We start from the raw sequence: 17,109 nt of genomic DNA on the forward strand, positions 1-17,109 counted from the left end.
AAGAAAATCTAGTGTTTAATTAAAATTAGCCAAAAGTATTAACTAATATTATGAATACAATATAGGCTGTGACTTCTCTCTATTTTAAAAATAAGTTCTATAAAACCGTTGACATTGACATTTTAAATAATCATGATATTTTGGTACTGCTAGAGTCTACGAGAATATTTTCAGCACAGTATCTGTACGTGAAGTAATCGTAAAATTTCGACACACGAGTAGGTACGTAGTAGCACTTAATGTGGTCAGAATGGACGATCTGGAATGGCCAGCGTTGTTCCCATCTCAATGTCGTCGAACATTTATGATACCCGTAGAACATTTATAGCGGTAAAGGCACGTTGGAACATAAATCTAAATCAACTTACCAAAAACTAATAGTCACCAGTACAAAATCATGTTAAGAACTAAGACTTTACTTGTTTAATTTTTTTTTATATAGATTCGAAACTCATATTTTTAACTTATTAATTAATGTCTAAAAACCTTTTCTTAACAGAAATCTGTCTATATTTTGCTATAAATTAGAAGTTATATAGCCAAGTTATTGCATGAAACACGTTTTCACTGAAGACAATTTCGAAAACTATAATTTATAAAATAATATTCAATATCCTTCTCAAAAAGTTTTTGAAGTGAATAGTTCGAGTTAATTTCAGCGACGAAACACATAATAAATTTAAAGCTAGACTTCTGTAGCACACAATAATCATTCGTGGATGGTAAAAATAACATTGCGGTCGTTATGACCCCCACCATTAACCATAACTACTATAGCCTCATGAAAAAGCTTTTTGCGAGACACATGAATGAGCTCCACAAGGCCGAAAATAGGGACTTTTCTATTAAAATTCTGCAAATAACAAAAGGGATGCAAAGTGTCGCTGTCCCTCGTCTGCTTACCTGCTGTCTCGTGTTTAAAAAGGAATGTGATACAATGCCAGTTATTTCCATTACTCTGAAAATTTGAGGCTAAAAAAACAAACGAAAAACGAATACTGAACAGAAGAACAGAATTTAAGGGTTATCAAAATAAAATGCGACCACTTACTTTAATGGCAGAATGAAGGCTTATATTCCAAAAATATGCATAAAAAGGAACCATTAGGAACATCCAATACGACATCTGTTTTAAAGAGTTGAAATCTAAACCAAAGTAGAGAAAAATGAGGCAAGTTACCAAAAAAAAAACTTGTAAACTGAGCACTAGTCGCTGAAAGTAGGTCACGTATATTTTGCTCATAAATCTGGAATAGGTACTAGATTATTTTAATTGAAACAGGCACTGCACTGCTCTTAAAAAGAAGCTATGGAAGCGGTGAGGAAATATTTAGATATTTGACGGTTTTAAACATGTCGAAGCCTGTTTGAAACAACAATTTTTAGGTACCTACATATGTGTGATGTAATTTAAAGGTTGGACGAAGACGAGTCTTTATGTGTCGTTAATTCGATATAATTAATTTTAATTACGATAATTAAATACTAATTTACTGAAGATTACAGCTAAATAATAATGCTTTCAAACAGTGTTGTGTTAATGTTGGTGAGTAAGATGACCAAAGCTCCTGGGGAGAATAGTGGATAGGGTCGGCAATGCTTTGCGATGCTTCTAGTGTTGCAGACGTCTATAAGCTACGATAATCACTTACCATCAAGCCGTGCACTTTTTTCTCTACCACGTTATATAAAAAATAATAACAATGCGATATATATATATATATATATATATAATTTAGATACCTATATAGAAGGCTGGAAGGTGTTTGTTATATAACAAATTAATATATATCTTTTGCGTATGTGATATGAAATAAATAAATAACACCCCTGTTGTGCCTCTAAAGAAATGTTTGTGTATAATTTGTGTACTTGTCGACAAACAAGGTTCCATTAAGCTTTAATCTTTTTAAAACTTTAGACGAAAGATTACAGTCTGGTCATTACGTAATATCCGAAAAAGTGCTGTTATTCGGCCATTTTTATTTCGCACATTGAATGAAAGCTTTTTAAATTATTTATACTTCCACTTCTATTTTTTATACCAAGGTAAACAAAGCTTTTTAAAAAGATTATTAAATATCTTAAACACAGCCACTGTCTTAGATGACTTTATTTTACACTAGCATACATTTAAGTGTCACAAAAATAAAATTTGGAGAAAAATAAAATCATTGAGCATTTTCTTTTACTCAGCCTGCAATAAATGAATGAAAACTTTCGTCTCCAACTTCGAAGATACAATTAATAATGCGCCCGAAGCTAAGTTTTTGCTTTCCACTCCATTATTGACAACCAAGCTCGAAGAAATCAGACAGACTGCGATATCTTTAGCCTTCCTGATTTTTAACTTACTAAACTCTATTTCTCTAAGTAGCTACATAATACATACTAGAGATGAAAATGTTTTTGAGAAAACATGACTGAACTATGTCATATAGACGTGAAAAAGAATAAAATACGCCATTGATGAATTCAATATGGAAACTCCGATGTTTCAATTAAAAACGAGACTTGTGAGTTCTCGGTTTGCTGGTCGACTTTTATTAGTTTCTGAAGTAGGAAAAGTAATCAAGTCTGCAATATATCCTACACCTAACTCGAGATAACTCTTAATTGTTTGATGTGACGCCTTTCGGATACGTGAGCAAGTCTAGCATCATTTTATCAAGTTTAAGTAAGTTTATAATACATTTCATTTAAGATTAACGAGCCTTTTTAGATAAATATAGTTTAACTTGCCCAGAAGTGAAATTAATGAAAGTGAATTGTGATGTAAATTAATCTTTTGAAGTTTGTAATAGTTTAAAAAAAGGTGCTTTTACAGTACGAAACTTAACTCTGAAACACTAAATGTGAATATTTTATTTCAATTTTTTTTCTTCATTATATTATCGCCGGTCATAAAAAAAACTATTACATACGATAATATGAAAATTTTAAATTGAAAAGAACAAAGATATAATTATAAAAGGCATTTGCACAATCATGTGAAAAAGGTTTTACAACGAGAATTTAATTAATTAACGAAATATTAAAAAAACAAAAATAAGCTATGCATACGAAAGGCTCAGTTTGGAATTACGATAACAAAAGCGGCGGACGAGCTCCAGAAATACATTTTGCTAAATGAAAGCGTAAAAGTGTACAAAAATGGGTCATCGAATGAACCGTAGCACACGTCCAGTAAAATGAGACCCTGCTATGAATCCTCTTTGCTTTAAAATTAGTATTCAAAAGTTTGTGAAAGGGATCTCAGTAAATGGGTGTAATAGTGAAAAACAGAGGACGGTACGCGTACGACTAGACTTGCACGACCGTCCGATGAAATCGTATCGATTGTTTTCTTTGTATTCCAATGTCGAATGACACGGTGCTTTCAACTGAAAATTCTGAGACACTTTCATGTCACAAAATTATTCTGTACTTTTTTGCTAATGTGTGCACCTATTTCGGTTCTTGCATTAAAATCTTTTCTATTTATTTTTACACAGTTAGGTATATGATATAACACTGATAAATGCAAAGGTAATCGTATAATGCAATACTTGCCTACACTAAATTCTGAATCATCCTTATAAAAGCGGTTCTGTTAGATAAAGTCCGGTATTACTTTTAATTACAAAGAATAAAGCATTAGTTGGTTTTAGTGAGATATGAATTGGACAAACACTCTGCTCCACTGTGAAATGGCCGATTTACCTATTTTTTTTTTTTCAGAACTACTCTTGAAATATAGACATTTCCTTATAAGGTTTTGAGCATGAGATAAAATTTAGGAAAATAACTTAAAATTTTAACTTAAATTTGAACTGCCAACTATTTATTTTAAATTTGAACTGCCAACTATTTATTTTAACTTTGATGTATATGTTCTTTCTATAACAAGGCTAATCCAGCTTAAAAATTTTCAAAATGCAATTTTATATTTGGCTGCAAATGACATTACTTTACTAATAAAAAAATTCTATAGAATTAAAATATTTTAACTTTAACTTTTAAAATTAAGAATAAAGAAACAGTTATTAATACATAACGAATTTTTCAAGTAGCTGATACTCGAAAGGGAATAATTCCAATTCCACTTTCACTACACATATACAATATTTTAGATATACTAGGTTTTCATTAAATAACCTATACTTATAATAATTATTTGCCAAATCTATTGCTCGAGAAAGGCTGGAGCAATTTGGCTTATCTTTTTTATTTATCGATATTTTGAAGAAGATTTCAGATCAGATGAGAGAAGAGAGATATTCAGAAAATCATTTAATAATTGCATCCATTTGCGATTTACAGGACAAGGCAACATATCACGTACCAGCTAGCATAACAATCAAATTGAAAAGAAATTATACTCGTATACCTATAAATGATGCAATATATTATAATACTCTTTGCTGTGTGGTTACGGCAGTAAAGAATATTGCCACCCCCTCTCTTTGCGTGGGTATCTTAAGAAGCAACAAAGAGGAATATACAGTTCCACTACCACCTTGGAACTTAAAAACCCGACCGATAGGGGGATAACGATATACCAAAGACAGGCAGCAGTGTCTATATAATATAATACAAAGCCTGCCTTGCGGTCACCAACCCCGCTGCCCAGCATGGTGACTATGTGCAACACACATGAGTTTACGCCACTTTTGCCGCGAACTTGTAGAGGCCTATGTTCAGTAGTAAACTGCGATAGGTTGAAGTGATGATTATAATACTCAGTATCTCAATAACTATTATATAAAATAAAACTATTGTTCTCAAAGTTATTTCATGCAGTTTGGTATAATCATAGTTTGTAAAAAAACAATAAAGTATCAAAATGTAGATTATACAGAATCTATATTAATATTGTTTTGAATTAATTAATAATATGTTTATAGTCATAACCAAAAGATTAACTTCTGTGCTTTTTGCACTTCCCTTACAGTAGTTAGTAGTATTTTATGTATTTTTTTAAAGTTGCCTCTTATTGATCAGAATAATTCTTGTCTTGAAAACTCGTACTAAAAATCTCACTTGTTGTGTATTATTTAACTTAAAGTTGCAATATTTAAAAAAAAAAAACATAGAAATAAAAAAAGACTTCAAACAATGATAATAAAATTCTATATTTTGAAGCTTGAAACAAAATTTTAAGAAGAACAAAACTATTAACGACCATGCAAATTGCTTTATATGAAATAAGTATATTCCTGTAAATCTTTGTATTACTTACTAGTTGTGCCCTGCAGTTTCACCCACTTACTAAAATATTATATAGCCTTCCTCGATAAACTGACTATCCATTACAAAAATATTTTTAATATAAACAAAAATATTTATAATTAGAAGGCATAGTTCTTGGGATTAGCGCATACAAGCAAACAAACAGACATAAACTTTCATTTTGATAATATTATTAGTATAGGTACAGCAGACTTTACATATTGTTTGTATTAATTGCTCAAACAATTAAGTCAATGATAGTTACTTATTTTATTATTTTCTTTTTTTTAATAAGCTTAGTCAGTTTCCGATTTTGCAAAGCTATGTAAAAATATCCATTCTTGTACATACTATAGCTGGCTGGTAATTAATTTAGTGTTAAAGTCGCCTTTTATATAATTGAATAATGAATTAGATACTCAATTTAATTTACACAATATAATTAATGAGTAAAGAAATTGCTTTGGGGATTTTTGAAATGGAGGTTTTATTTATTACAAAAAGTTAAAATTAAACGAACTTATACCCAAATAATTCTAATTTACAAAATAAGCAATAAAAATAATTCAATAAAAATTTAAGTTATCTAATACATTAAAAACAAAACAGTGTCGCAAATACATACACATGTATAACATTTTTCTTTGCACTATAAGAAAGCTTTCTAAAACTACCAAAATAACATGCGTTAACATTTATATAATTTTCTCACCAAGCAATGAGGTATAAAATTGTATTTCACAGTTTCACTGTTTACAAATAATTCTTTATTCACAAATGACCTATACTACTACGGTATTCTAAGTTAAATCTTTAGCACCAATAGTCAATGTAATCACAAATAGTTTGTATATTGTTCTGTTGTACTTTGGGTTTATATATGTGATAACTATGTAAGAAACAATTTATGGGAAAATAAGTTATGTTATTTGTCTTGTTATTGTTGTGTCGCCATTTTGAGTTTGAAGGATATTATTTGTCATTTGTCAATGTCAAGTGTGTGAGAGAGGGTTATATGTGTTCTGTGCATTCTTAGGGTCAAGTAGAACATGAGTAGAGCATACTTCATTCTATATAAAAGCGATTCTTGTGATAAAAAAATTAAAATCACTACAGATTAGTAATCAACATCTATAAACTAGCTAAAGTAAATTCGATTGAATAAATAATAGTAAAGAAACAATTAAAAGTTAAAAAAAGGGATACTAATGTTTCAAATTTCTTTAATAATCTAACATAGAACCTGGTAGCCAAGTAACTAAATACTAAATATCTCCTAATAGGAACTTAATTAGACTAATTTTAGTTTTATTTTCTTCTTTGATAGATTCATTTTCTTTATTAAATATTTATAGTTCACATAAAACACTGGCTAAGATATTATAGACCCGTTTAGGTCATAAAAAATAGCGGTATATTCAAACTTTGTTTCTACGTCACTCCAAAAAACACTTAATAAAATGACAGAATGACTTGATATACAAAATTTACGTGATAAAATAATGTGCCTAAATAAATTATAATATGAATTCTACTACATAAAAAATTAAAAACAAGTAACATTCTATGATATGCCAGGGCCCGATATTAGAGCTGACGAAAATGTTCATGGCGAGATGTCTTCAGCGCCAACGGCAACCGTTCACAGTGGTGTTGAAACTAAAACAGAAAGAAAATTAACAGTTCTTGAAACACATGGCTACGTTTTAGGAAGGACTATCGGGTCAGGATCATATGCAACAGTTAAGGTATGCTTAAAAAAACGCACACGGTTACGAAGATAAAGCCATTAAGGATGATTGTATAATAAATGTATAATAAATATGAAACTTAAAAAAATATCAACAAAATTTAATTACTTCGTTACTCTAAATCAACTAAGATGTGACATTATTATAAAATTAAATTGTTACTATTTTATTTTACAATACGATAGGTAGCCAATAGTGATAGACACAATTGTCAAGTGGCAATAAAAATAATAAGCAAGTTTCAAGCCCCTGGCGACTATCTGAAGAAATTTCTCCCTCGAGAGATAGAAGTTGTAAAAGGACTGAAGCATGAAAACTTAATACGCTTCTTACAGGCAATTGAAACCACTCACAGGTTCTGAGTCTACTTTTAAAATGTGTCAAGTGCTCTCTTTAATTATTGTTGGTAAAACTCTATATAATAGAAACTAGAAGCGAATTAGGTATCATATAGTTTACATTTATTATTAATAGTATTAGTTAGCTTTAATTATTTTAATATAAAACTATTTCAGAAGGTAGATAAGTTTTTAGAGATACAAGTTTTGTCAAACAAGAGATATGAATTATTTTTTATTCACAAACAAGTTAGTTTTAATTTGTAGCATTTGTTACTTACAAATACGAAATTTTCTAATAAAATGTGCCGTAAGTTATTACTATTATGCTACCTTTGTACCTAGGTAGCCTAGTACGTATAAACTTCCATATTATCTAAACTATATTGTATTAATGTACAGTAAATATTATAGCCACTCTCTCTCTTCCCGTTGGTGTCGTAAGAAGCTACTAAGAGATAACACAGTTCTACTACCACTTTGGAACTTAAAAAGCCGACTGATGACTTGATAACCATCCAACTGCTGGCTTTGAAATATACAGGCTGAAGACGGGCAGCAGCGTCTTCGGTGCGACAAAGCCAGCACTGCAGTCACCAAACCGCCTGCCCAGTGTGGTGACTATGGGCAACACGTATGAGTTCACGCCATTTTTGGCCAACTTGTGGAGGTTTACATCCACCGGTGGACTGCGATAGGCTGAAGTGATGAAACTATATTGTGCAGTGTCTAAACGCACATGGAATTTATTCGCCATTTGCATCGTCGCCGCCAGCAGAACCAGATTAATATAAGTTACTGTGAAAAATAGTTTTTAAATTTGTTAAAAAAATATTTTATCCTAAGAGGTTTCTGCAGAATAATTATTCATTAAAGATTATTTTAGGCGATATGAGATGATATGCATGTTTCTTACAATAAAGATAATTAAAAAAAATTGCAGAGTATATATTGTAATGGAATATGCGGAAAACGGCAGCCTCTTAGACATAATCCGAAAAGACCAGCACATTGACGAATCACGCGGTCGACGTTGGTTTAGGCAATTAGTTGAGGCGGTGGACTATTGTCACGAGCGGGGTGTAGTTCACCGGTTAGTCTTGATATTTTTATATGAAAAATAAGAAAATAGTTTATTTACGCCGTACGAGTACGAAGAGAATTAGCACAAAAATAAATGGCATGTTCGTAATTCTTGCGTAACATGCTAGGAAACTGACGGGTACATTGCATGTTTAATGCTTGAATTCAGGTCTAATCATGGACATACTATGACTTACACTCATTTTTTATCTGCATTTTAAACTTCAACTGGAGCAAAACTTTTCTGTCTTCAATTCTTTAAATATTATTTTTAATACAATAAACACACTATACCTACTAATGTGTAATTGTGTGTTCTAATAATGAACATTAGTTACCAGACTTAGATTAAATTTTAGCAAATTAAATGTTGCTCAAATATTTGTCTCAGGGACATTAAGTGTGAAAATCTTCTTATGGACAATAGTCTGAATATTAAATTATCCGACTTTGGTTTTGCGAGAGGTCATATGAAACCGAAGAATGGAGTCTACGCTTTAAGCGAAACGTTTTGTGGGAGTTATGCCTATGCCTCTCCTGAAATACTGAAGGGAGTTCCATACAGACCACAGGATTCGGACATTTGGAGTATGGGTGTTGTTCTTTACGCGATTGTTTATGGTAGACTACCATTTGATGATACCAATTATACCCAACTCTTAAAGGTATTTTCATTACATTTGATAGTGTTTTTTAATCAACTTCATGATTTTTCAGCATTTTTTAAGAATTGTGTACTCGTAGATAACATTTTTTAACGTTAATTTACATTTATCGTAAATATTAACTTTTATCATAAAAGTTAATGAAGAGGGATATTCATCAATACGATTTTATTATTGATATTCTAAAACTAATGGACCGTTAAATTTTGACATTCCCTAGTAAACAGTAATTAAATATTTTATGCTATAGTTGTAAATCTTTGTATTTAATATTGTTTGTTTCTTCGTCTAATAAAGATCAATGGATTGCCAATAATGAGGGTTAAAAAAATTTATAAATTTATAATTATACTAGCTGACCCGGCGAACTTCGTATCGCCTAACAGTGACTTTTAAGTATTATCACAAATCTTTTGTATGGGAGTATAGAAAAGTGTTGTTTTTAGACTTTTTCAGGAAATTTTAATTTTTTTTTTTAGAATTTTTCTCTCCGTAAGAACCATCCTCGTACTTCAAGTAATATTTTAAAAAAAGAATTCTCGAGTTTTGCGCTTAGCAACACATTCAGCGACTCATTTTTATATTATAATTATATGAACCTATGTTTTCATAGCAAGTCCAGAATAAGGTGTCTTTTCCTCGAGAGCCAAAAATATCAACGGAATGTCGCAAGCTAATTACAAAAATATTAGCTCCCCTGAAATTACGAGCAAAAATTCCTCAAATCCTGGCGGATCCCTGGCTTAATCCGCATCAGTCACCGAAAGATGAAGAATTAGATAGCAAGCCAGTAAGTTAAGATTCTAGTGCTGCCATAGTTATCAAACTTATCAGATTTATTAATATGATGATTTTTTATATTACAGGATAATGCAACAAGTAAAGAAGATATAAAAAACGCAAACATTGGAACTGTAACGTTCGATAGAAAATTTGAAGAAGTAAAGTAAAAATACAATGTTTTTATAACACTTAAATTATCAAATATTATCTCACAAAATCTTGTAAAAATTAAATAATTGTGTAGTAATTATTCGTTACTTTATTTATTTATTGTTAAATTTTAATAATGGAGGAAGTAATTTCCATGATCATCACTTGTATGAACAACCTTCTCACGTTGCGCATCATAATTATAATGGTATTTTAAACCTTCACACGTCTCTAAAGTCAACGGAAATTATTTCGAATATTTAATATACTTACTACATACTTAATATGTAAATAAGTTCGTAAAAATATATTTATATATTTGCGCTTTCCTCCTATAATTTGACCTTGCTGTATAAACTATAGGTGAATAAAACCTATCTATACAAATAAACAAAATTGGATCTGATTGTCAGATTACAATAACCGCTTTTTACTAAATGCATGGATGTACACGGTACATATACCAAAATAACATTTACAATTTAACTACAATTTTTATCTGTCTGTCTGTTTGTTCTGGCTAATCTCTGAAACGGCTGGACCGATTTTGACGGGACATTCACTGACAGATAGCTGATGTCACTTCAGTCTGTAATATCCCACTGCTGAGCATAGGCCCCATGTGGGAGAAGGATTGGAACTTAATCCACCACGGTGCTAGCATGCGAGTTGGCGGATATGTTTCCTACTATGAGTAACGATCGCCATCTGTATATAGTGTACATGATAACAACCGGGACCGACGGCTTAACGTGCTCTCCGAAGCACGGTGGTGAGACCAACAAGGACTGCTCAAACATTAGTTTAGCATGTGCGGGAATCGAAACCGCAACAGCCACAAACCAGTCCTGTGACCGTTGCGCCAACGCGCCAATAGCTGATGTAATAAGGAGTAACTGAGCCTACTTTTATTTTAGAAATATAGTTATTTTACTAGCTGACTCGGCAAACGTTGTCTTGCCGCTAAACGCTATTTAAAAATAAAAAATAGGGGTTGGTGGTAGAAGGGTGAAAATTTTGGGTTATATGTATTTTTCAACGCAAAATCATAATAAAATAAAAAATAAATAATTTATCAAAAATAATAATACAAAAAATTAGGGGTGGACTACCCTTAACATTTAGGGGGATGAAAAATAGATGTTGTTCGATTCTCAGACCTACCCAATATACACACAAAATTTCATAAGTAATGGTCAAGCCGCTTTGGAGGAGTTTAACTACAAACATCGCGACACGAGAATTTTATATATTAGATAACTCTGTAAGCTGAACAATGACTTTTTTTGTTAAATACTAGTATTCGCGTATGTCCAACATGTGTCGTGTGTCGTATTAATATCATACTTTACAACAAAACACAGGAAATTTTAGAAAATATATTAAAAAACAGAATAAAACTTAACATTTTACCTACTCACAACAAGAGCCCTATGTTAATATAACATTGTCAAGACAATTACAGAAATCGATTGACCTTGTTATAAAGAAATTGATAATAAAATAAATTAGAATTGCTTGAAACTATGACTCTTAGGACTTCTTTGCTTTATCCTTACAGTAGGTTTCATCATCTTGAACATTGTCTCTTGCAAGCCTCTCTTTATTCTTTGCATGCTTAATACAAAAGTAAGATAAACCCAACGTTACTAAATAAATTACTGCAGCAACCCAACAATTGATCGCTATCTGTAAATACAAATAACTACACTTAATACAATAAAAATAAAAAACAATAAGTCGTGTAATAAATTATGAACATTATGATTCTCCAGCTAATGCCAGATATTAATGTCATTTTTATTCTGTAGAAAAGGGCTATCCGTTATATTTACAAAATGGGATGTAAGGAATCTCTGAAAGAGAAATTTAAAGAGATCAACATCCTGATCTTTGCATCGCAGTATATTTATGAAAATATAATGTACATACGGAAAAATAGGCATTTATTTGTTAGTCGTAGTGATCGACATGCCTCACATGATATAACATTCAGGAACGACTACAAATTAATATTTCCTAAATGCCGGCTCATTCCGGCTGCGCTTCAATCTCTGCCTTTACTGAAGTTTAAAAAAATTATTAAGCAAACTTTATGTAGTAATAAAGCCTATTATAATATCAATGAATATCTTAATGATGAAAAGGCATAGGATTGAATAAACCTCGACCAGGCTATGTCTTTGATCTCAATCTATAAATAGATATAGTTAAAATATTGTAAGCAGGTGACATGTGGTGGTTTCGGCACACACGATTGGCTGTCTCGTGTTTGTCCTGATCATTTCATGGTCATACTATTACTTTTTGTCTTGTATATGACTAAATTTTTAAAAGAGTACAGAGACTTTTTTCCTCCAGTTTTTTTCTCTCTTGGCCTACAATAAGGACTTTAGTTTATCTTATTTATTGTAATCTATAATATATAATATATATAAAAGCGAAAGGTCACTCACTCATCACGAAATCTCCGAAACTATAACACCTACAAACTTGAAATTTGGCAGGTAGACTCCTTATAGGACGTAGACATCCACTAAGAACGGATTTTACGAAATTCGACCCTTAAGGGGGTAAAACGGGGGTTGGAACTTTGTGTGAAAGTCCCATGTTTTTGAAGAAAAAGACTTGAAATTTAAAAAATATGCCTTATAGACGATGAAAAGGTGTTCAAATAATGTATCTTTAGAAATCAACCACCTTTTAGGGTTAAAACGGCGGATGGTAGGTTTAATCACTCATCACGAAATCTCCGAAACTATAACACCTACAAACTTAAAATTTGGCAAGTAGGTTCCTTATAGGGCGTAAACATCCGCTAAGAACGGGTTTTACGAAACTCGACCCCTAAGGGGATAAAACGGGGGGTGGAAGTTTGTGTGAAAGCCCCATGTTTTTGAAGTAAGAGACTTGAAATTTAAAATGTATGCCTTATAGATGATGAGAAGGTGTCCAAATAATGTATCTTTAGAAATCAACTCCCTTTTGGGGTTAAAACGGGGGATAGTAGATTGACTCACTCATCACGAAATCTCCGGAACTATAATAGCTACAAACTTGAAATTTAGCAGGTAGATTCCTTATAGAGCGTCGACATCCGCTAAGAACGAATTTTATGATACTCGATCCCTAAAGGGATAAAACGGGGGTTGAAAGTTTGTATGAAAGTCCTATGTTTTTGAAGTAAGAGACTTGAAATTTAAAATATATGCTCTATAGATGGTAGAAAGGTGACCAAATAATGTATCTTTCGAAATCAACTCTCTTTTGGAGTTAAAACGGGGGATGGTAGGTTGACTCACTCATCACGAAACCTCCGAAACTATAACAGCTACAAACTTCAAATTTGGCAGATAGGTTTCTTATAGGGCGTAAACATCCGCTAAGAGCTGATTTTACGAAAATCGACCCCTAAGGGGATAAAACGGGGGTCGGAAGTTTGTATGAAAGTCTTATGTTTTTGAAGTAAGAGACTTGAAATTTAAAATATATGCTCTATAGATGGTGAGGAGGTGTCCAAATAAAGCATCGTAATCTATATATATATAAAAGAGAAAAATCACTGACTCACTCATCACGAGAACTCAAAACCGCTGGATGGTCTATCCATCCAGGTTGAACAAAGATAAAATTTGGCAGGGGAGGTAGATTATAGATAGCAGACGTCCGCTGAGAACGGATTTTACGATATAACACCGCTAAGTGGGTTTAATTGGGGTTGATATTTTGTATGAAACATGTACAGCTTGAAAATAAAACTAAAAATGCGGTGTATAGAGAGGTTTTATAAAAATAACTATTAAATTATACTAAATTGTGCCTTTTGAAAAGTTACTCAGTTTGATAAGCATTTCAAGTGACTGAAATAAAAAAATAATTTGCGTTAAACATCTTAATAGTAATGCATATCTTCATAACCACGCGGACGCAGTCGCGGGCAACAGTTAGTGTATTATAAAACGAAGTCCCCAAAAGTGTATGTAATCGATTCGCTCAAAATCTATTGAACGGATTTTCATGCGGTTTCATCATTGGAGAGAGGGCTCCACCATTGGCAAGAGGAAGGTTAACGGAACGGCTAAGCCGATTTTGATGAGAGTTTCACTGGTAGTTTGCTGGGAAAATTTTGTGACACACTAATTTCAACGCGGGCGAAGCCGCGGGCACAGCTAGTATTTAATAAAGACGAGGACATATTACAATGGTAATATCTACCGAGACATTAGAAATTTAAAGTAACTTAATATTTTGATTATTTTGACTAAGTTAAGGTTGCACATAACACTCGGTATATTAATTACTTAAGTTTGTAATGTACCCAATGTTAAGATATATAAAAAAAAAATATTTTATTATTTGATTTTTTTGCTACCTTAACTTTCTTTTATTACTGTCGTTTTTTTTTAAACATTTTTTTATTAATTTTCCCATCATTTCATAAAAACTATTTTTCCTAAAAATGCGAATATATGCCATTATGATCCGTAGTCTCGTTGCGGTCGAATGGCGTGGATCAATGGTAATAATGTCTATAATACCTACTTAGTTGTTGTCGATCGATTTCGATCCGATACAGTCATTTGTACAGTTTATTCATACTACCTTCGTCATAATCATCATTCACGGTCAAATCATGTAAAATTGTAATTGGAATGAGATGCACACAAATCTAGCAATTTTATCATTTACTGTAGTGTAATGTTTAAATTTATGGAATTAACATAAGGTAAATTAACCTTAGGTAGGTACTCAAATGCAAAAGCACCGATAGCGTTAAATAGTTACAGATTGCCATTGTCATAATGGGCACACTTATTGCCAGTATACTAACTGCGTGACTTAAATAACTGATGAATTACTGATCGAAATTACTTTTTATTTTAAGGGGCCTACTCAAAGCACTGCCTGCAGGGCCCTGCTTGCAGTGCCACTGCCGATCGTATTGTATGTAAGCATGCAGGGCCGATATTTTAATTGTTCACCCTGTCGCAGGGCCGCAGTGTCGTTCTGCCAGCCCGACACACGATCTCCCCACTCCGTAAACTGCAATCAGGGACATGTGTAGCTCGGTCGGGCCGATTTAGACCACCATTTTGTATACGTCTGTACATTCCGACGTTTGTCTACTCTATTTGATCTGTGGTTTTTCTTACATAGTTACTGTGGAGAGGTCATTGATCTAAATTTCAAGTCTTCATAACTGGCCCAGTAGCAAGGAATCTTAAAGTAACAATTAATCTTTCTCTTGCGCTTACAGTATCTCTCATCAAAATACTTTTTTTTTTCAATTAGTGGTGTCACCATTTGCAATAAATCTTAAAAGACTGATTCATCTATTCTAAGATAGTTCTTATAGTCATGAGGTTCTAATTCTTTCAATAAATTGGCGTGACTCAATGTCTTACGCAGTAGTAACCATTTTTTACACCAGTGCTTCCTTTTTTTCTTTTGAACGCTACAAGTAGTCAATACAGTCAAACCCAATGCTATTTTTTGGTGTTTGAATAATGTAGGAGCCATTTATAAAATTTGACGAATTTAGACAAGGACAAAGAGAACACAAGTGAACACGACAACGTATGCCGCGTAAATGATTTGCAGTGCTTTGTGGAGCAACATCCTCTGCGGCAGTAGCTGCAAGCAGGCCCTGCAGGCAGTGCCACTGCCGATCGTATTGTATGTATGCATGCAGGGCCGATATTTTAATTGTTCACCCTGTCGCAGGGCCGCAGTGTCGTTCTGCCAGCCCGACACACGATCTCCCCACTCCGTAAACTGCAATCAGGGACATGTGTAGCTAGGTCGGGCCGATTTATGGCCAGTTTCAATACTCTATCTATCTCTAAATTTGCTTACTAGCGATAGATTTTTGACACAATTTATATGGAGTTAACGTCAAAATTCTATCTCTAGTAAGCAAATTTAGAGATAGATAGAGTATTGAAACTGGCCATTAGACCACCATTTTGTTTACGTCGGTACATTGCGACGTTTGTCTACTCTATTTGACCTGGGGTTTGTCTTGTCAGTGGTTGTCATTTAGCAATTAATCAGTTAGTTGGTTTGGTTTTATTATATTATTTGTTTGGCTCTGTTTTCTTCAAGAAAAATGAGCCAGCGAGAAAAAGACGTGTGGAGGGACGTAATCTAATTGTATAGGGATTTGCCATGTCTTTGGAAAACTAACCACGATCATTATCATAACAAAGATATGCGGTCGCAGGCTATGTCGCTTTTACATGAAAAATATAAAACTTTTTTACACCAGTGCTTCCTTTTTTTCTTTTGAACGCTACAACTACTCAATACAGTCAAACCCAATGCTATTTTTTGGTGTTTGAATAATGTAGGAGCCATTTATAAAAACTGACGAATTTAGGCAAGGACAAAGAGAACACAAGTGAACACGACAACGTATGCCGCGTAAATGATTTGCAGTGCTTTGTGGAGCAACATCCTCTGCGGCAGTAACTGCAAGCAGGCCCTGCAGGCAGTGCTTTGAGTAGGCCCCTTTAAAGAAGTAATTTTGATACCGTCTTATAGTTTTCCTTTGTCTGTTTCATAAAGTCATCGTAGTCGTCATACCCATGGTGATCGGGTTCAGCTTCTTCTATGAACGCAAGCACTTCCATTTTAAAGAAAATCCCCATTACAAACTGAAAATATTGATAAAAAAAAACGAACAATAGCAAACACGTAACAAACAACAAGTATTAAAATTACTGACTATGTGACTAATTTATTAAATAACAAAGAAATATTGAGTAATAGCTGATGACTTCATTTCGTCAAATCTATTAAACAATAGTAATAATTTTGTTATAAATATACGATGAAAAAGTTATACTCGCATTGACATAACAGATATTTCTACATTTTGTACTTTATTTCTTGATACTTATTATTAGGCTAATAATAGGAACAATTTAATAAATAAAATCAGACCGGGAAATTCTAATATTAGTCCGTTAAAGCAAATAAGCTACACATTTTACTTTTTTATATATTCATTCTGATTATGATTATAATTTGTTTTATTTAGTTTACCAATTGTAGAACTGCCCATATACTTAAAAGGAAACAGCAAACACCACAACCTAAAAGTAGACTCATATTTTTGTTACTTTT

At 32.5% G+C, this 17,109-nt stretch overlaps 2 protein-coding genes across 3 annotated transcripts; one reads left to right on the forward strand and one right to left on the reverse strand.

Moving 5' to 3' along the window:
- Positions 1–6,782: 6,782 nt before the first annotated feature.
- LOC123661891 (testis-specific serine/threonine-protein kinase 3-like) lies at positions 6,783–10,055 on the forward strand. The gene is made up of 6 exons (XM_045596826.1): positions 6,783–6,959; positions 7,148–7,317; positions 8,244–8,393; positions 8,775–9,048; positions 9,662–9,838; positions 9,915–10,055. The coding sequence occupies exons 1-6, from the start codon at positions 6,783–6,785 to the stop codon at positions 9,996–9,998; spliced, it is 1,032 nt and encodes a 343-aa protein (XP_045452782.1). The 3' UTR covers positions 9,999–10,055.
- Positions 10,056–11,345: 1,290 nt separating this feature from the next.
- Positions 11,346–17,094, reverse strand: LOC123661882 (ribonuclease kappa-like). Of its 2 annotated transcripts, XM_045596818.1 has the most exons (3): positions 17,029–17,094; positions 16,515–16,637; positions 11,346–11,670 (listed from the first exon to the last, which is right to left on the reverse strand). In XM_045596818.1, exons 1-3 carry the CDS (start codon positions 17,092–17,094, stop codon positions 11,515–11,517), a joined length of 345 nt encoding a protein of 114 aa, XP_045452774.1. In that variant the 3' UTR covers positions 11,346–11,514. The 2 variants fall into 2 exon arrangements, 1 of the variants encoding a protein (XP_045452774.1); XR_006744401.1 differs by lacking the exons at positions 16,515–16,637; positions 17,029–17,094 and adding an exon at positions 11,914–11,968 and having other exon boundaries at positions 11,625–11,670.
- Positions 17,095–17,109: the final 15 nt, after the last annotated feature.

The sequence above is a fragment of the Melitaea cinxia genome, chromosome 17 (assembly GCF_905220565.1).
Source record: "Melitaea cinxia chromosome 17, ilMelCinx1.1, whole genome shotgun sequence".
NCBI lineage: Eukaryota > Metazoa > Arthropoda > Insecta > Lepidoptera > Nymphalidae > Melitaea > Melitaea cinxia.